The sequence below is a fragment of the Anarrhichthys ocellatus genome, unplaced genomic scaffold, assembly GCF_004355925.1.
Source record: "Anarrhichthys ocellatus isolate YVR2014 unplaced genomic scaffold, GSC_Weel_1.0 scaffold32, whole genome shotgun sequence".
NCBI classification, from domain to species: domain Eukaryota; kingdom Metazoa; phylum Chordata; class Actinopteri; order Perciformes; family Anarhichadidae; genus Anarrhichthys; species Anarrhichthys ocellatus.
Window position 1 is genome coordinate 1,615,882 of NW_022280062.1, and position 20,598 is coordinate 1,636,479.

The following is a 20,598-nucleotide window of genomic DNA, read 5'->3' on the forward strand; positions in this document are numbered from 1 at the left end:
GGGGGTTACGACATACGGACACAGAGCACATCTGATCCAGCAACTCTCAGGTCAACCGAGTCATCTTCCGTCCAGCTTTAATCAAGAAAAAGTCATTTTGTAGTTTGGTGGTGAGAAAAAAAAAAGTCTTTGGAATGAGAGGGGTTCTGCCTGACAGTTCTGCCTGCATGCAAACAACACGGAAAGCTCGTACAAAGTGTCACTTGACTCCGTAAGACGCGTATAATAATTGATGGTACCACTTCGCTATGCCTTCTCAGCCTCAGCATCAATGCTCCTTATTAATGGAACAGGAAACAGTCTCCTCTGTATTGTCTGTATCCACTAAGTCCTCAGTCTGGGCCCAGGTACTCTGCGTTTTCAGCCGCTGGGATGTGTCCGTTGGCGTGGGTCTTGAAGGTGGGAGTGAAATCCTGTTGGTAATCAGGGTTGTCTATGCTATTCTGGGGATGGTATTTCTGAACGCTGTGGACCGTGCCGTTGGAGGTGAGCGGGAGGACGGCGGGGGACGTGATCTCGTTGAGGTACTCGGGTTCGATGCCCTCGTTTTTAAAGCAGTTCAGGTACTCGGTCTCCGTGTCGTCTGAAGAGATGGTGGGAAGGACGGTGCGAAGTGGACCCGGGTGCTGGTAGATGGGATTCATCACGTCTGAAACTCCGTTCTGGTTCATGTAGTCTGTAAGAAAGACACTGACATTAGCAAGGGCACTGGATAGTTTCTCATTAAGTGTACACACAGCTTAAATAGAAACTAGCAGGTAATTTATAAAAACCGAACAGAATATAATGGTGGCATGTTTCAGCCCATTAACTGCAAACCATTACATCCCTGCGCTGCTGATCATTTTCAGTTTGCAAATTGACTCCTAACCTTCCGGGCAGCCACGATTTAGAGTTAAAGGGCCAGTTTGCTATTTTTCCACATAAAGGTCAGTTTATTAAGTGTACTACTCAGTCTCTCATAACAATAAACAATATATTCTGTGTTACAAACTCTGGGCATTGAGTTTGAAAGAAGTAGATGTTTAGAAAGTGTTATCGAGACACATTATGGGAAATGTAGAATCCAGTGTTTTTAGATCTTCGTCCTTACTAAGGCCTAAAATTCAGGATATCCTGGCCTCTTGGCTGCATCGATTTTGACCAATCTTCCATAACTTGATGAAAGGGCAACACCAAAACAGTAGTGCACCAATTTAATGGTAGCAGGCAGTGAAAATCAACATACAGACTTTAAAAACTTGCTTTAGACAACCAGCCAATTAAGTGCCTTTCATTTGATTTACTTTTTAAATCAAAGTTACATCAACATCAAGTGGCAATACAGTTGTGAGGAGCATCTGTTCTGAAAAATCTTCCTCAATGGTGGACTCAAGGATGTTATTTCCAGTCAAAAAGCTATGTATCTATGGGATACATTTTCCAAAGGATTAAAATCAAACAATAAGTAAATCCTGTTGCTGTGAAAAGGACAATGAGAATCTAGAAGTTTCTTAAGGTGGTACTGATGGTAATACATGTTTGATGTATTATACAGCCTAATGATGCCACTCCCCCCCCCACTGCAGGACCCCAAGACTAAAGATGTATGCACTAATGGTACCATAAAACCACTGGAACAAAGACTACACCAAATAGTAAACAGCATTATGTTCTTCAGCTGTGGCAATAAGTACAGCAATATGCTCCTTGTGCACTAGATGTCCCTCTTCCTCTTCTTGTTCAGGGACAAGGGGAGAGCTCCACTGAGATTCACTTGAATAACATGAAAAAGTGGTGCCACTGAGGGGTTTGAAGTTGCAGGATACTTGCCTGGAGATGGCAGGAAGGCCTCGTCTAAAAGTTTGTCTGTGGGGTCAGGAATGTATCGGAGCACCACGCTTCCATCTCTGCTCGGGAATGCATTCTGCAACAGAGTACAGAGGTTGTTTTTGTAGAACTGTAATCATCTGTTAAATGATTTGAACATAATACAAATCATTTAACAGAAAGATAGAAGTAATTTTCTTTAAAGGACTGATGTTCACTTACGAATAATCCATTTCTGCTGTGGCACGTTCCAATGCTGCTGTTCAGACTCTGCAAAATAGATCATATAAACAAGAGTTAATGTCTGAATGCAGAGCAGGAAATTGTGTTTTATAGATCTATAACACATTTTGATATTCCTCAGTTATCCATAAAGCAGACATTAAGGGAAGAAAGGTTTAAAATGTAACCAAACAGGTAGTTTCAGTGCAATGCACAACACAAGCGGTCCACAATTTATTTAGGCAAATACTATACTTTTGCTATCTTTTTCTTTCACAGTATGTGATTCTTACTTCCTTCTTTTATTCATAGCTTCTTTAAAGTGTGTTTCCTTCAGTCACTATGTTTTATTTCAACGCTTCTCAGTGGATAATAAGTTCCCTTTGAATAGTGATAGTAATGTGTGTTTATGGTACCCGAGGAACCAGAGCTGTCATCTCAGCACAAGCCGATGAGGATCGAAATAAACGAGTAGATTCATATTCATTCAGGCAATCTGACAAGCTTTGTCGTGTCTGTCAAAGTCTCGAGTCAAAGGACTGTGAACGGTGTTAAAACCATGGAAACCGAGCAAATAAAGAGAACAGAGTGACAGCTGTGGCAACGCAATTACTTTCAACAAGAAAAAGAAATTAAACACGCTGAAGGAGCGACCATCTGTAAATAAATTATTCTGGACCCATAGTGGGCCATGCCCCAACAGTGATATTAAAAACGCAGGCTTATGCTGAGCTTTTATTGGACAAAGATTTTAAAGAGTTGCCTGCAAAGGTAATTACACTTCGAAGCTTGTATGGGCTAACCAGGCTGTCAGTGGCCGGCAATGTTCCCAGATACAAGAGCCAGGCCTACGCATGGCCTTCACTGAACCTGGAGGAGAAGAGTTCTCCTTGTTCAGTTCTCATCAATCAAAGGGCACCTGGGAGGAAACGTGGGAGAGGGGATGATGATGAGGACGAGTGTGTAGGGGTCAGGAAGTGGAGGAATAGTCCCACTGGTGACACTTAAAGAGAATGAGGGCAGCTGGGTTCAGCAGGGTTCAGGCCAGGTACGACTGGCCGCTCACATTCGAGTCGGATCTATTAGTTTAACTCTCCTCGCTGATCGATCATCTGGATTCAGTTTAACCGTCAGCGTTCTGCTTCTGCTGCTTCATGCGAAAGATAATTGCATTCGTTTATTTCCATTCTGACGCACAGGGTAATGATTTATGCAGAAATCCCATTTCCCAAAACACAGTTAAAATAGCACAATTACATTTTCAAACAGTTGACTGCATGTTGGTAAAGTGTGCACCGCTGGTGCAAGTTCTTAATCAATTAATGATGCTGTTTCTGGGAAATTGCTCGCTTCCTCCAAAGCAGCTGGTATTCCTCTTTCACTGTTTGGATAGAGAAGGTAAATGTGAGTGAGTCTGCCTTCTTTAGTAAAAAGGTATCCGTGTCTCATTCTCTCTCTCTCTCTCTCAACTTGTTTGTGTAGTTGAATGTTTCCTGTAAGTGGACAGTCATACAAAATATCCTGTGAGGTACTGTAGGATGTCTTCTCAGTAAAACTACACCACCTTCAAATCTCTAAAACAGTGAGTGACTCAGAGGTCAGTTGGGTTAATAAATGATTTTGGTCAGTACATGATTGTTTGCCGACACTTATTTCATGACCAAAGGAAAAAACAAACAAAAAAAAAAAAAAACTTCTTGCCTTGAACATTCATCAAAAATGGGCCAGTGGTTTGGCAGTGCTGGTTTTCTATTTTTGAAATGTCTGACCACAAAATGGATATAATTCTCCCTTCACACTTGATCCAACACCTTTGATGTGTGTGTGTGTTTTTTCTATGAAGTAGCTTACTGTGGAGTGAAGCAGCGGGGTAGTGGACTTGCTCCGGCTGTTGAAGAAGCCATGTTGTGGCACCAGGTACTCGTCCGCATCCACAGGGTCCTCCATGCCCTCCCCACTGATCAGGCTGCGGTACATTCTAGTGTCTGTGGGACTCGGCAGGTGCATGCGATCATCGCCCTGGAATAGAAATAAAATGTACCTCGTCATCTCGGTGTGTCTAATAGGTTACTACATTTACATTATCAAATAAACTGAAGTTTCAAGAGTGTCAGATTTGAGGTAAAATCACACCTGGATGACCAGATATCGAGGAGGATCCCGAGCCATTTTTGAGAACTCGGCTATTAGTTCCCGAAAACGCGGTCGGCTATCTGCGTCAATCATCCAACCTGTACAGACATATCAGCAGATATCATCATGAGACAAGAAGATGACATGAGACTTTTAACGTCTGTGGGGAAATTATCGGCAGCGTATTTTAAAGGAAATGATCGTATGAATACACTTCGAAAAAGCAGAAGCTTTCAACCGCGGCCCACTGAGCTTACATTTCACCATGATCATGTAGACATCTATGGTACAGATTGGCGGTTGAGGCAGTCTCTCCCCTTTCTCCAGGACCCCGGCTATTTCACTGGCTGGAATCCCGTCATACGGTTTGGTCCCAAATGTCATCAGCTCCCAAACGGTTACGCCTACAGAAAGGAAGACAGTTGGTACGTGTCAGTCTGCTGAGCTGTCATTCACTTTGCTTTGCTCCCAATAAAAGAGAGGAAATGAGAGTGACAGGAAGTAAGCTTCCCGAATATCACACAGTATCAAAATAGCTATGTTGACAAATTGGCTCTGCCTGTAGGAGTGGGAGTTGGCAGGATGCGTCTCTCTGCTGGAAGAGCTGAAGTAACTTCTGCCAGGGTCTGCTGATGCTTATGCCATATTGAGCGGAAGGCAAGATCAAAACCCTTGGGAAAAGAACATTTGGAGCTGGCCCACACAATAAAGTTGTGCTGAGTGTGAATGCATCTGTGTATATCTGTGCTCCTGGTCTACGCGACGTGCGCTCCTGGTCTACGCGACGTGCGCTCCTGGTCTTCGTGTGCTCCTGGCTCCTGCTGTGGCAGCAACCTCTTCTGACGTGATATTGTCCCTCTGAGACCGCTGGTGTTTTGTGAGGTCACAGTGACCTTTGACCACCAAATTCTGCTGAGTTCATCCTTGAGTCCAAGTTGGTGTTTGTGCCAAAGGACAGATGGACGGACGGACAACCCGAAAACATAACGCCTTGGTCCACGGCTGTCGCTGGCGCAGAGGCATAAAATACAAAAATGCCTTTCCTCTCTTTGCCTCACTTGCTGTTACAACACTTTATTTGGCAATGAATGCACATTTCTCCACTGAGACTGTCACCAAAACTCCTCGGGAATACAGAAACAGCTGTTTTATATATATCTGAAGCTGCACAAGGATTTAGCTCAGTCTGCCTCGCAGGCAGGGCTCATGCCTCACTGGGTTAGAGGTCCAGCAACATGAAGCACTACACTTACCATAGCTCCATACGTCACTCTGGTGTGTGTATGTTCTGTTCAGGATTGATTCAAGAGCCATCCATTTAATTGGTACCTGCGGGAAAAAAAAAGTAGAAATGTAATAATCTCCAAATATTGCGGCCTCAACTGTACACTTGCCAGTGGACTCAACAGCAATGTCTATCATTTTTGTATCTTGATATCGGCTCATCAAATTTGTCTTCTTTATTCAAATTACTGTATTACTTTGGTAAATTGAAATCCATTTCTGTTTTTCCCATATATAGTATGTCATGTAACTGTACTGTCACCTAGTGGTGCAGAATTGCAATAGTCACACATATAAAATCAAACACAGTTTGCGTCACAAAAAGCTTAAAAAATGATTTCTGTGATGGTTTCCTCCAGATGGAAGTCTCATACTAAATGGATGTCTCTACCCTGTCTGGAAAACTGTCCTGTCATTTTCAATCAATAACTAGTTTGATGCAATTCAGAATTGCATCAAACTAAAACAAATAAAGGAAGAGTCAGCAGTAGCAAGTGTCTATGTTTGAGGTCCAGTCCAGCTTTGTCTGGATGAATTTCAAAGAACTGCACATCTGACCGTCTGGTGAGAACGGGCAGATGTCAGGGGAAAAAATAAACCACTGATGTAATAAAGTTACAACATTATAAGGTAATAGAGCAATAAAGAGGAGTTCTACAGTATTATTGGATTTTAGACCAAGTTAAGCAAAATAATGCACATTTGGGGTAATTATCATATTATGGGAAAAATATTACATCATCGGGTACTACGGAAATAAGTGGATAGGTCACACTGTAATTACAAGTAAATACAAGTGCTACACATTTTTCTGTGAGGGAAAACAGTGCTTTCAGTTTCTCAAAGAAAACACTGATAAGAGAAGGAACTTATCTGATTTGTTATTTCTCTTCTTTCTGACAGAACTATTAATACTCACTTACATAAGATACAATCTAGAGCAAAACTAGAAATGCAAAAATAACATCTCTCATTCATCTACAGGAAGTCATTCGTCTAACAAAGATCACATTTGTAACAGGCTATATGCATAAATATGGTTGCGTCAACCAACCTTTCCGCCATCTGCATGGTACTCTTTCTCATCCGCGTTGAGGAGTTTGGCCAGACCGAAGTCGGTGATCTTGACATGTTGAGGAGTCTTCACCAGGATGTTTCTCGCTGCCAAGTCACGGTGCACCAAGTGGCGCTCCTCCAGGTAGTTCATACCCTTTTGTCAAACAAACAATGAAGTTGTTACATAACCACAGTGTCCTTGGAAACACTGCTTGATCAGACATGATCAAAGTTGTTAAAGTGCTTTCAAAATAGACTTGTCATCATCATATAATAAGTCATGTCATTCAACAGTTAAAGGCAGGATGTACTGTGCTTTATAGCAGTTGCAAATCAAAAGAACTTGACTTGCTCTGCAGAAATACTCAGTGACTTTTGGATTTATCATTATGTCGAATAGACCATAACATGTAACTTAATGTCTTCACAGGGTTTCTCTCTTACCTTGGCTATCTGCACACACCAGTTGAGCAGGTACTGGGAGCCGATGTTGTCCTTGTTCTCTTTGACATAGTCCAGCAGGCAGCCGTAGGGCATGAGCTGGGTGACGAGCTGCACAGTGGACGTCAGGCAGATGCCAAGCAGACGACACACGTGGGGGTGTTCAACGCTGGCCATCACATAGGCCTCCTGCAGGGTTAGGGTGAGACACGCGAAAAAGAGTTTTAACATTCAATGTTTTCTATTAATTGGAGCAGTCAGGTGACACAAACGACACCCCGTATCTAGTGCATGGACAAAAGGAGACAATTGGCATTCACATTGATGGATTGAAGGTGCAAAAAATGAAATTGTCTGTTTGAGAAAAGCGTCTTACAGCCCATTCCGTCTTCCACTGAAGCAATATTGGAAGAAAGTTTACATTTATTCTGGAAACTGATAGCTTAAGAAACATGACATTTGTGGAAATATCTGGTGTTTGGTGATAAGTTTCTTAGCAGCAGTCATGCCCAGCCAAGCATATTTTATGTGGATCAGCTGAGTGGAAACTCAGTCGTCATAACAGAAAAACGAATTAAAGAAAAAAACAAAAACTTGAGGATAATCTGCACTGGCCACCACCAAGGAGCTCTGTGCAAACAGCACTTCAAACTGAGCTTTATTTAGTAGATTTCCTGTCGTGAGTACATTAATTGTACCCCAAATATTTTCGACATGACCAATAAAGTATCATAATTGTTCAGTAAAGAACCACTTGATTGTTAGGAGCTCTGTAATTTTGACAGTCTGATGAGGAAGAGGCTTTAAAACGCACATTTAAAAACAAGCCTCTGCCCTTAAGACATGAAGTTCAGAGGATGTGTACGTCCACCACAAGCTCCAGATGTGCAGTGACTGAGCAACGCACCCACAAAATCACAGGATCTAAGATGCACATTCAGCCGTTTGCGTAATGCATTTTGAGTAAGCTGCTTTCTCAGTGCGGCTACAGGACTGCATTCCTGTCCAGAACACCTCAGCCTTGGATTAAAAACCAACACCCACACACAGCCCTCCGTTTCCTACAGCCCCGTAAGAGCATCACCGTGTAGAAGAAACATGACCCATTCCCTTTTACAAGGAAATTAAGTAGTCGTTAGTTTCAAATAACGTAGCATGTGCTATAAATCACAGGATGCATTACAGTTGAATTGACACATGGGAAGCTTTCATTCAATTTGTGCAACACATTGAGGTTGACTTTTAATCCAGTCGAAATATTGTAATAATATCCATAGAGGTTTGAGCTTTTATATGTGATTTCCCAGCAGCAGCACACACTTTGCTGAAGTCGTCTGGGGAACAACGTTTTAAATGAATGGCTTTTCCTAGTTCTGAATCAGAATTACAGTTAAGCTTCAAAAAGGTACATGAATCATTAAACCTACGTCCAAGATGTCTTTGTTTGCTTTCGGTGATGTGGCCTCTCTCAAAACCTTGATGGCCACCGGGATCTTCACATCCTCTCCCTCTGGAACCCACAGGCCCTGTACGGACACAATTTTGTCATTTGACATGCTTTAATTACACCGGAATCATCAAGTGAGCGCAAGTACATACATGCAATGTACAGTACAATTACAAAATGCTGACGTGTATGTATTTCAACACTTTGTACTATATTTGGGAGGACTCTTGCCCCGCCCCCCTCAAACCCAGTGGTGGAAAATATTTAAAGTACATTTACCCAAGTACTGGGCCTAAGTACAATTTTGAGGCACTTGTACTTCCATTTAGGCTACTTTCATACTACACTGCAGAAGATAACATCATACCTTTCACTACACTTCATGTATTCAATTGCTGTGTTTACATACAAAACATATGACCAGTTAAAATATATGTAACATGTTACTTGTAATCAAGCACTTTTGTAATGCCAACTATAGATGCCAATACTTCTTACAGCACTGAATTAACCTAACCCCAACCCTGACCATGACTTTTGTGTTTTCAACCATAGTCCTAAAACCAAGCCTTAACCCTCAAATAGCCCTTTGAAAGAATGTCCTTACTTTCTAAAAATGTCCTAACTCTCAAGGTCTGACACTTAAATTGGTCCTCACAAAGATATCAATTCAAAAGCACACATGCACACTGGTTTTTGTTCTAAGTGAGACAATGGCATTGACTTACATTCTCTCTCTGGAGATAACGTTAGCCTAAAAGCAACCCTAAAATAAAGGCCTAACTTTGTAGAGATCAGCCTTTTGTCTCCTTATGAGCAAAAGTCCCCACAGTATACTGTTAAACACGTATCCCCACAGTGAGATTAATACGACTATATATGTAGATACACACATACACACAGCACTGAAAGTGGAGTCACTCTTCACTCATGCATGATCTGGCAAGTTAAAAATGTGTCTTTTAATTGAAAAATTGACAACAGATGAAAACACTGGTTATGTAAACTTGGCACGTGGAGTACTCCTGAGCTCCAGCTTCAATAAAGTTCAGCGCTGGAGCGGAATTTTGAGACACAAACCTGAAGCATGTTATTACCTTGTAAACTGTCCCAAAAGCTCCTGATCCCAGCACTTTGATTTTCTTAAATTCGGGTTCCTTCAGAATCCGCAGCAGAGCCTGGTTTGGTGCCTCTCCACTTGGAGTCAGAGGTTCAACCAACTGTAAAAGAAAAAGTGAATATCTTACATACTGTCGTGCAAAGAGCTCTGTTGATTCATTCAAAAATGCACTGTAGGTGCAATATTCTAAAGAAATCATACAAAAAAAGTTAAATACTGTTAACATAATATGAAATTGATGCCGTGTACTGTCTCTGCATAAAGCAGGCTTGTATCTCTGTAAATGATCATCAGCAGACTAACATCTGGACGTCTCCCGACTCAGTCCCCTCATCTTACCTCTTTCTCTTGGAGAAGTCTGCGCATGGTTCTCTTCCTCTTGATGTGGCGTCGGCGGAGCAACACAAACACAGACAGGCCTGCAATAAGAACGGCCAGCAGCCCACCAACTACACCGGCCGAAATCATGGAAAGGCCAGAGCGGCTGAAAGACAGGTGGGAGCAAATTTAGGAACGCAGATAGAAAACAGAGCACATTCACGAATTCAATAAACAAGGAGAGATGAGATTAAAATGTCCAACTTAGGCAAAGTCAGCATGCCAGTGTATAATTAAGCATCAGTGATGAGTGTTACTGTATTTACTCACCCTTCACCTCTCTGGCAGCCTTTGAGACCAGGTCCCCTGCACCTGTAAAGAAGTAAACGCAAAGAATATGATGTAACCGTACCATCATTTTTTGATTTCACACTGCACCAATCACAAGTCAAGTTTCTCTATGAAGCTAAAACAAGCAATCAGGAACAAAGGCGTTGCAATCAGTGTTCATCAGAAAATCTGTAACTGTTGCCACACTTCTATGTTTCCTATTTCATTTCAACACGCGAGTGCAAAAACAATGAGAAGATAACTCCTTCCAGCAAAAGCATCCAAGTTTTCTGCAAAAGTCTACAAGAGTAAATACTTTGAATGCATCGATCACTGGGGGGCCACTGGGGTCTGTTTCGTTCTATGTAGTCCAATGAAACATACGAGTTGTGGACATACTTCGTCATATTTTATTTCATAAAAGTTGTACGATACGGCTACAAAAGCCCATCCACCAAGGACCGATGAAAGGACGATCTGGTATCCCTGAACCACAGTAACCACCAGGATACCAACCAGCCGTCACCACAGCGGTTGATAGTCCATCAATGTGAACATTAACTCTTTAACTCATTAACTCAGTTCATTTCTGTCAGTTATTTGTTTTGTGCAGACCTCTATCCGTTGAATACTGAAATGAAACCAATAGTAAACAGTTATATAATTAACTTTATTTATCATTAAAATAAAATCTCTTGTATATTCTTTTAATCTTATACTCCCAGATTCTTCCTATATTTTCGTATTTTATCATTAATCTCAGCAAAGATTTCCTCATGTTAGCCTCTGCCTCTCCCTCTCCCTCCAGTCTGTGCCAACAGAGCCACAGCTGACCCTTCTCGCTTGGATTAAGTAACTGCATCAACATTACGACAGACAAATGTTTGCAACACAGAGAAAGGCAGTGCCAGTTCTCAGGTCAGCTGAACAATGATTTTACCCTCGAGTGCAGTTTTTGTGGCACAGCTTGCAAACTTTCATCTCATCTGCGTATTTCCACACCAGCATGTCGTCCTCCCCTGGCACGCCTTGGGGACATCGAGGCACACAGAACAGGCCGTCTTGGAGGTTGGCACACTTGGTACAGTTTCCAGAACCCTGAAAGAATAATAAAAAAAAAAAAAACTCTATTTACAACTGTCTCTCTCGAGTAGTAGTAGTAAATATTATGTGAATGACTCTGTCTCATAGTAATAAAGCAAGATGCATCCATCTTCCTCATGAAGATGTAAATGTTTGGCAATAAGAAACCCACCCAGAAGTGTCAGGTGGTTTAGTTTTGGCCAGTAAATCTATGTTCACTGAGAGACTTATTGCAATCAAGTTCTGCAATGTAATACTTTCTTTCACAGTGTCTACTTGTCTTGTCAATAACAACATCCTACTGTACATTCCCAGTTAGTTACAGCTCTTTAACCAGCTCCAAAAAGGTAGCGGGGTTGCTTTCAGTCAAAGACGAGATTATGAGCATTTAAAAGTAGACTGTGGGCCAACTAGAGCAAACAGCCACACCCCTCATCCCAAACACAACATGCCTTGTGGCTACACTGCATTATGGTCTAATAAGGCTTCTGTTGATGGAGAAATGGGTAGCGCCGAAACTTCAGCAACAGATTTCATGCTGCGTAATTGTTGTAATTTGTGGTCTACAAGAACATGAAATATATTGGTGACATTTTAGATTCATAAATAATGTCCACAAAACATTTTCACAGTATTTTTTCCCCCTCATTTTGAATTGCAACAATAGTTTCGTGTGACACACATACAGGTTCATTGCAGGTTGTGGTCCCATTCATGCGTTGACACTCGGGGTGACACTCCATGCAGGTTTTATTCACGACAACCTCCCGAGGCTCTCTGCAAAAACAACAACAAAGCTGACAGACTGTCGCCGCTGGCTCGCCTCATTTCAAACAGTTAAATTGTAAGCATGTCGAGATTCAATGTTTGACAGAAATCTGCAAAGATAAACAGATGTGAGTGAAGTGCCATTTCAGCTACAGTGTTTGTCTTATATCTGCTGGAGGTTTAACTTCAAAATACCTTGGAATCGTTCTTGGTCTTTCAAGTGATTGAATAACAAATCCCCAGTGTCTAACGTCTAGTCTGGAAAGCTTGTGGTATGAAAATATACTTTAAAGGAGTTAACTGTAGAGGACACAGGTCTGATGTTCAGACTGTATGTTTGTCTTAAACAAGGAAGACTGCATTTCAAAACTTAAAAAAGGCAGAACAAGACAGATTCCTCCCTTACCCCTCCAGGATGTTGCAGGAGTCAACACAGCTCCCATCACGGCTATGGTCACGGCAGGCGAAACACATGTCCGGGCCGGGGCCCCAGCAGCTGTCTGTGGAACACTTCCTGTCACAAGTGTTGTTCCTCAGGGCTGAAAACAAACATATTATCTCAAGAAGGGATCTTTCCCGCATAATTATCCAATTTTTAGATTAGACTTAAATTATTAAATGTAGCTTGTGCATTGTGTAATCAGAAGTATACAAAAACAAAACAAGAAAAAAAAGGGTCTGGCTGAATTCTCCGTGGGAAACCAATTGTAATTTACCACATGTGGCAGCGTCAGCATTTTCCTCTATGGTAGCAGTTTGGCTTTCTGATTTGAAAAGCCCCTTCCAGTGGCTTTTGTCTGTGTAGCAGAGGTTTCGGTTCTTAAGGATGACAACGTCTCCATCGCTGATTTCTTTCAGGGAGCGAAGGCCCAGGTAGTTGATATTGAGCTGAGCCATAATAACACTGCGGCTACCCCTACCAGAGACAAAATGGTGGAACAGGAAGAGAAGAATAGAAAAAGGAAAGATTTTATGACAGCCTTGGGAAAAACAAATTCATTGCTAGTGATCGAGTGGTTGTGAATCTACGGAGGTCTTTACAAGGAACATACCGTTTTGTTCGTCCTCGAACGATCGCCAGATTCTCAAAAGGACTGAGTGAGTTCATGTTCTCTGGCCACGTTTGAATCAACAAGTATCCTGAAGTAACAAATTAGTTGTTAGTTGTGAAACTGATTAATGTGGATTTAATGTGTCATGCATTACTCATGTCTTATGCACTCTTACCAGTAATTTCCTTCACTGTCTTAAACACATCAAGCTGGGAAGGGTCCATCTTTGGTGTATTGGTATACGCATCTCTACAAATAACAAGAATGCACATGTTGTCTGCCATTAATAAAGGTGCCCGGTGATCTATTGCAGTAAATATAGTTGATTTACACAAACAGGCATGAAGGCTGTAAGGCTGTAATGCTGTTGATGTCCTTGACTCACCCATAAATCGATGGGTGGATGATAGCAATGTTACCATTGATTTTCGTGCAGTTTCTAAATGAGTCAATGTTGGTGGCATTGATAGACAAGATGTTAGTCAGGTTTCCGGCCCCAAGTCCATTACACACTGGAAACAAATCAGTAGAGAAAGTGTTTTAAAACTCTTGACCATACTCCAATTTTGGTATAAAGCTAAACCAAACTGAGCAAGGTATTTTATTGAAGGCAAACTGTGTTGCAGTACTTTAGTAGTTGTAGTATTCAGACACTTTACCTCAGTAAAAAAAGCAATACCACCTTTTAAAGTACAGTAAAAGTACTAATTATTATCAGCAAAATGTAAAGTATCAAAAGTAAAAGTATTGACTATGCCAGAAATGTTTTCCCTTAAAGTGGCATATTACTGTATTATGTATTATGAAATTGGATCATTACTAGTGGTGTATTAATATCAAAGTAGCATTATAACAATTTTACATATTATTACGTGGATTATTTCATAACAATGTATAACATTTTATGTTCATTTTAAGTGAATAATCCTATTTCCAAAAAACAGTTAACAAGTAGAATTGTAATAACGCACAGTACTTGAGTAAATGTACTCACCACTGCAAACAACACAGTATATGAGTCAGAAATAAGTCTCCAGGTTGATAGCTTAACCCCCTACCTTTTGGGCACAGTCCGTCACACTTGGCGCACTTCCTGATTCCTCCCTCGTCCACCTCGAATGTGTTAACACTGCACGTCCGCACACACGCTCCATGATCAGTTACAACATAGTTATCTGGAAAGATTTCAACATGCATTACTTCAAACCAATCTAAATGTGCCTTTAAGCATTAATAACCTGTATGAGTTATACCATAGTATGACTTTAGGTACATCATAATGATGCAGGCCTTACAGTATGCATGTAGGGTGAGTAATACTGGGACAGACTGTCTAAGTTAAACTGATGAGGAACAGTTGTTGCATTAACACGCCCTGAAACTCAATCATTTTCTTTCTGTGTTTCTGCAGTTTATAATTAAACTTAGACAAACTGTAACCACTGAATGTGTAACAGCCCTGAAGGACAACCTGGGCACTTGTTCAACATACCACAATGTGAAAAAGCTCATAATCATGCATGATGCGTTTCATTTTGGCCAATGAAGCCTAGTTTTACTCTTATTCATATCGACTGTCAGCTACAGCGCATGCCATAAATCACCCCCGTCTCCTACGTACAACTAAACGGCACCCCCAATAAGTTTATCCGTCCTTACGTGGGCAGATCTTGACACAGGTGGCCCCGTAGTTGTACTTTCCAAGTGGGTTGGGTACCAACTGGTGCAGGTTGGGGTCGTAGCGCATGAGGCCCGGGCAGGAGGCCTTACACACCCCTTCGTCCTGGAAGTCCCGACAGGCCTGCAGCACAAACAACAGTCATCCAGTACACTGGGACCATAACAGAGCCCCAATCTTATGATAACACTGCATTCCTCTACAGTCGAGGCTTAATCCCCAGAGCTGCACAGAGAGGGAGAGCAGATGCCGCTACTCGAGGCACTGCCAAATGAAAGATTGTATCAGCAGTTATAAGTGTCATTGGTACTGAAACCAATGACAATACTTCTGATTATAAAAACAGATGCTGCTGAGTGACAGATTTGTTTTCTTGGAGGCTTCTCATCCAGATTTAATGGATGCATGCAGAAGTATGAAACATTCAGAGTGTTTTGTCGTTCAAGCTTGTTTCTTCCCCAGCTCCTTTATCGTATCATTACTCTTGTCAGCTATGTGAAGGTGTCTTTCTCTCACCAGACAGTCGGTGGGCCGCGGTCCTGTGCAGCCTGCAGCACAATGCTCATTACAGCAGTCGCTGGGTGAAGGCCCTTTGCATCTCTTCGAGCACTGCTGTGCACAGTTCAGCTTTGTTACTGCAAAAAAGAACGGGACAAAGTCGGTATAATGACCTGTAGCAAGTATTCTGTTTTCTATTCATTTTTAATTTTGGAGCCATATTAAATCTGTTCAAATTATAGCAAAAACAACGGAGCATGGATGGATATACTGTACACTAACAATAATATACTGATTTAAAAATATTACCGTTGTTTTTTTTCCCAAGATAGAATTAAATAACTGAATAAGAACTCACAGTTCTGACAGTTTTGAGGACCAGGTGCCCAGCACGAACCATTGAAGCAGCTTGGGTCGCATTTTTTACCTGTAAAATCAGACCACAAGAAAAAAAAAAAAAAAAAAAAAAAAGAGGGTGAAATGTTTACTTCGCACCCTTTAAATTCTTCAACATCACATGATGAATTCCTGTGCGACCATCTGCTGTGAAATGTTTCACTTACAACGTGGATGGCTGATGGCCAATGGGAGCACCATTGTGGGTTTGCTGTCAGCGTTGACAATATCATACCACTGTATCGTTTCCACATTGCACGGCTGGTCGTTCCCAAACTTAACACCTCCTTTAAGAATTTCTGCAAAGAAAAGCGTGAATCCGATAAAAATACACAATGAATTAATTAATTACAACACATCACTGTTTTTACAGCTTTATAGAAACATATCACAGGGAACCGAAGACATGTAGAAGTGGACTGACCTGTCAGGCTGGTCAGAAGAAGCTCACTGGTGACCTGATTTGTAGCTTTCTCATAATTGGTCAGCACAGCGAGGCCAAACATTCCCTCATAGAGCGAATGACCTCGAATGATGCGCAGGTTCTGCAGAGGAATCCTGGATGCTGTGTTGAGGGCGATCAGCACATAGCCGCCCACTTCTTCAATAGACTGAGGAAGAAAAGAAAAAGAGAAAGCCTTGCTGTGAACTGAAGTAGCTAACGTGCAAAGCCAGGGGTTCTCCAAGCGAAAAATGAAGTCAAATAAGATAAGAACTGAATATGCTGGAATGGGATTTCCTGCAGTTATATACATTTATATCAAACGTATATAAGAATGTGTGCAGCCCGAGAATGCAGCCCGAGAATGAAATGAGGGGGGACAGAAAAATAGGATTTTGAAAACTGAGGAGGCCATACCGTCTCCTCAGTAGACCTGGAACTATTGCACGATATCTGCTGACTGTATGTTTTTTCTGTCTTTGTGTCTTGCATGCGAGTGAGTGAGCGTGTGTGTGGTCCCTCGTCACATCTGCCCAGTGTTCACAACCTTGTCGTTACAGCTGGTGTTCGAGCAAAGCTCCAACCGGAGCGTCATAAACACACTGAATCATCCGTCACTGTGGACTCACTTCTCCACTGATATTAATTATCTGTACTGAAAGGATAAGAAGAGCCAGCGAAGATCCAGGATAGATTATCTAGCAAACTGGATTCAGACCACCAAAGAGATGATGGAAAACTTCTCCCATCTGTAATGCCAGGGCGAGGAGAAAAATTCAATATGACAATTTATCGTCTTTCAGTGGAATCGTACCTAGATTAAATCATTTATTGTGTCATCTAAATTGATAATAACATGCACACACCAACTCAAAGTTCTCACATGAAATATTTTGAGGATATGAATATCATTTCAAGATTGTAGTTTTGTCTTTTCGTCATAATTTACACGACCACTCAGTTCTCTGCGATTAACAAACTGTTATGTTCATTTTGCACTGCTCTTAGTTAAATGAGAAAATACTCAGTACTTTTCATTTGTCAAGTATTTACTGAATTACGAGAAAACATGTATTGTGCTATATATCGTTATTGAGATAAGAAATGACCAATATCAAGATGGAAGTTTTTTGCAATATGTTTAAGCCTCCACCGCTATAACGAGTACAGTCCTTACCGAGAGGAAGGACAGGTCACGGTGATCCTCCATGTGGGTGACCTCCAGGTTCTCCAGGACCACAGTGCAGTTGCTGTAGGTCTTCACCATGTTCAGGTAGTGGTCATCTGTAGAACCCAGGAGGTTTAAACGGTTGGTGATGCCTTGGCATTCTGCAGGAAAAGACAAAAAAAAAAAAAAGTATTTGTGTCAGAAACTGTAACAGTGCTGTAACCGCCTGGCTCAATTTATGACTGTCTGTGCGTGTCTCTGTTTGTGAATTTGCTCCGCACAGTCATAACTTGGCTGACTTTCAAGTGAAAATAGCCGTTCTTGTGTTGCATCTACAATAGGAATCAAATCTCAGCGACCAAGTGAGTTCTGGCTCATGAGTCAAAGGGAGCTGGCTGTATTTATACTGGCAAAGGCCTGAATCTTTCCACTGCTATGCGGGCTAGTTAAAACAACCACTGGGACCAGCATCTCCAGGCCTATTGTGTCATTTCAGAAGAAAGGGATTTGGTGTGTCACAGATTCCATGACATTTGTGAGTATGTTTCATGGGGAAACTTAAGTTCTCTGATTCTCACAATGGATAATCGGTCTCAATAACTTCAGCCGAGTTTAGGTACATCTGATGCTGTGGCGAGTTCTTGACTAAAAAACAACTTAGGGGTTTACATCAACCGCTGATCACGCACCTTCTCGACTTTTCAGTGCCAATATCAACAAAGGCACGATAGAAAGATTCACAGGTTTACGATTGTGTGCTGATAATGCACCCTACCTGACCTTTATGCAATAAAGTAATTGGATCAGGAAGGCAGTATTACTGATAAGTGTAGGAGACACAAGAGGCTTTCTCTGTAATGGCGAATGTGTGTCTTTAGAAAGCAGGTCGCCTTCTTCTGTTCAAGAGTCCCTCGAGCCGGTCAGACAGGTTCTGACTGGCACTGAAGAGTCAGCTGTTTTTAACACTGTGCCACCCCTTCAATATACACACACACACACACACACACAAAATAACAATACGCACTGATAATATAGTCTTTATTTATGGCTTAACGTGAGCAATAGGTAGAGAAAACCAAAAGATTCTCCTTCCTGTTTATTAGAAATGATGGCGCTGCTGTAATGTCTCTTGGGTCACATTCCACAACGTGTCTGCTCTTGACTGCAACGAAAGGTAAAACATACGCTCGGAATTCTGAAACACACCTCACAACACCGTACAAACTACAGTTAAAGTTAAATGCCCTGCCACATTTCTGATTTGCCAAATTGAAGACAGAGGCATAACATCATCTTTCAGCTCAGTCGACCTAGTATCTGAAGCCAATATTTTGTACTTTTCCGCTTCCGCTGTGCATTTTGCTCACTTTGTTGATTTGAATTCACACAAATCAACAGCGATGGTGCATCGAATGAGCGAGAATTAGGCACAAACATCTGTCTCCCGCCCGCCTTCTTCCCCCCTCATTAGTTTGTCCCTGTGGGATCTCCCTGACATGAACCTTTCAGTCCAGCAGCCTAACGCCGTGGCAACAGAGGCAGACTAGCAATATCAAGCTGACCATTTTAATTAGGGAAGCCATATGAGATGTAATTAGCCCCCTAATTATTACGCAGACAGGGACACCAAACTGTAATAAACAAAAAGGTTGGTTGCAGCTGTGAATATTAATCAACCTGATTTGGACATACTGACTGACAGTTTGCTGATAGAGATGCTGATAATGGTTAATAAAGAGCGTGTTGGATTGGCATATATAGTACATCTGCCAGCATGCTTCCTGTCTGACTGTTTTGTTCATGTAATATGTATAATGAACAGTAAAGGCGACTTAAGGTTCAACAAACTTCCTCCACCAGAGGTTCACACAAGGAAGAGACGAAAAAAAAGTTGATTGCTCAAGCAAGCAGCAGAACAGCCACAGCAAACATTCTCCTCTGTCCACTTCTCGACATCATAACTCGGTTGCAGGTGGTATATGACCTGATATTACACGACCATAAACTGACTTCCTCATCAGGCTGCAACTCATGAGAAAGAACCCAGGTCAGGCTGTGGCTACATAGTTATAACTAAAAGATGGCCTCATAGTTTTACCGAGACTCATTTCCTTCGAACAACACAGCCTTGTGTAAATCGACTCCTCTATATCTGAGTTAGATGTGTCATGAAAGGTTGCACAACTTGCAACCACCTGTCTGCATAGACAGACTACAGCTTGTGTGTAAAATCATATGCAGATTGGATATTAAGGGACCCTGTTTTTCCTTAACATCTGACTCAATCTTGACTCATGAAATTCATTAAAAACACAGCTCACTGTCTGCAATCTGATTCTATGCAAGGGTGGGGCCTGCAGTAACGTAACTGATACTGTGACAAAGACTAATTAGAGGTTGCTTCACTTCCTCCAGCTGTATTGTCGTCACAAAATGTCCAGGAGTGGCAGGTCTGGTATATCTCTGCTTTAGTACAGTATGCATGTGTGGGTGTGTGTGTACAGGCATGTGTGTGCAACACCGCGAGGAGTACATACTATTCCCTGGCCTGCGCCGATCAGCACCCAGTCAGAGCTAGACAAAAGACTCCATAAACCCGACCATTAGTCATCTAAGCTTGTTGAAATGTGCGGTCGCATATCACTCGTTAGATGTTTACTCGGGGACTAGCGTTGGAAGTCAATGGTGTGTGGGTAGATATTCGTTTCTTGAGGCTATTGGATCTGCTAGACTACAGAAAAAGAGTGGCTAAGCTAATTATGCGAGATAATTAGCTCATTGTTCAGGTCCACCCTCAGCACACACTCCTCACACCAGACGATTGACAATGCACAAGCTATACTGTTGCAGAGAATCCAGGTCAAATCTGTGTTTCAACCACCTGTGTTCCTCTCCAAGAGCTGGACATTGAGGAATAATCACTCAAATATTTCATATAATACTTGAAGGTTTGTTCGTTTGCATGTAAAGCAAAAAATCGCGGGGTAACCTTAGCTACAATATACTGTGAGGTTATACTGAATCTCTTGTGACAAATTTTGAACCTAAAAAAATAGTTCAACATCTCGAGATAAATACTGATTTACTTTCTGGACGAGCTGTAGTTGGGAAGATTGATGCCACTTTCATGTCTGTATGTGAAATGTGAAGCTACTGCAAGCAGCCAGTTAGCTTACCATAAAGACAGGCAGTAAGGAGAAACAGCTAGCCTGCCTCCGTGTCGTTTAAAACCCCCATAAAACGGTTAATGTTTTTTTGTGCAGTATTAAACATACCAGACGTAAAGTGTAAATCAGTGAGCCGGGCTAGCTGTTTCCCTCTGTATCCAGTCTTTATGCTAAGCTAACTGGCTG

General features: G+C 41.7%; 1 protein-coding gene across 1 annotated transcript in view; it reads right to left on the reverse strand.

Annotated features, from left to right (window-relative positions):
• Window positions 1–8: 8 nt before the first annotated feature.
• The window catches only part of egfra (epidermal growth factor receptor a (erythroblastic leukemia viral (v-erb-b) oncogene homolog, avian)), a 46,849-nt gene continuing 26,259 nt past the window's right edge, over window positions 9–20,598 (reverse strand). Inside the window, exons 2-28 of the mRNA XM_031865181.1 lie at window positions 17,255–17,406; window positions 16,060–16,246; window positions 15,803–15,934; window positions 15,598–15,666; window positions 15,258–15,376; window positions 14,723–14,864; window positions 14,122–14,238; window positions 13,449–13,575; window positions 13,239–13,312; window positions 13,064–13,151; window positions 12,728–12,927; window positions 12,418–12,550; window positions 11,930–12,020; window positions 11,101–11,258; window positions 10,161–10,202; window positions 9,852–9,996; window positions 9,490–9,612; window positions 8,373–8,471; window positions 6,949–7,134; window positions 6,503–6,658; window positions 5,418–5,493; window positions 4,422–4,568; window positions 4,165–4,262; window positions 3,883–4,050; window positions 2,032–2,079; window positions 1,813–1,906; window positions 9–676 (exon numbers count right to left, since the gene is read on the reverse strand). Coding sequence (XP_031721041.1) covers window positions 333–676; window positions 1,813–1,906; window positions 2,032–2,079; window positions 3,883–4,050; window positions 4,165–4,262; window positions 4,422–4,568; window positions 5,418–5,493; window positions 6,503–6,658; window positions 6,949–7,134; window positions 8,373–8,471; window positions 9,490–9,612; window positions 9,852–9,996; window positions 10,161–10,202; window positions 11,101–11,258; window positions 11,930–12,020; window positions 12,418–12,550; window positions 12,728–12,927; window positions 13,064–13,151; window positions 13,239–13,312; window positions 13,449–13,575; window positions 14,122–14,238; window positions 14,723–14,864; window positions 15,258–15,376; window positions 15,598–15,666; window positions 15,803–15,934; window positions 16,060–16,246; window positions 17,255–17,406 — 3,515 coding nt within the window. The 3' untranslated portion in view covers window positions 9–332. The remainder of the gene's footprint in view (window positions 677–1,812; window positions 1,907–2,031; window positions 2,080–3,882; window positions 4,051–4,164; window positions 4,263–4,421; window positions 4,569–5,417; window positions 5,494–6,502; window positions 6,659–6,948; window positions 7,135–8,372; window positions 8,472–9,489; window positions 9,613–9,851; window positions 9,997–10,160; window positions 10,203–11,100; window positions 11,259–11,929; window positions 12,021–12,417; window positions 12,551–12,727; window positions 12,928–13,063; window positions 13,152–13,238; window positions 13,313–13,448; window positions 13,576–14,121; window positions 14,239–14,722; window positions 14,865–15,257; window positions 15,377–15,597; window positions 15,667–15,802; window positions 15,935–16,059; window positions 16,247–17,254; window positions 17,407–20,598) is intronic.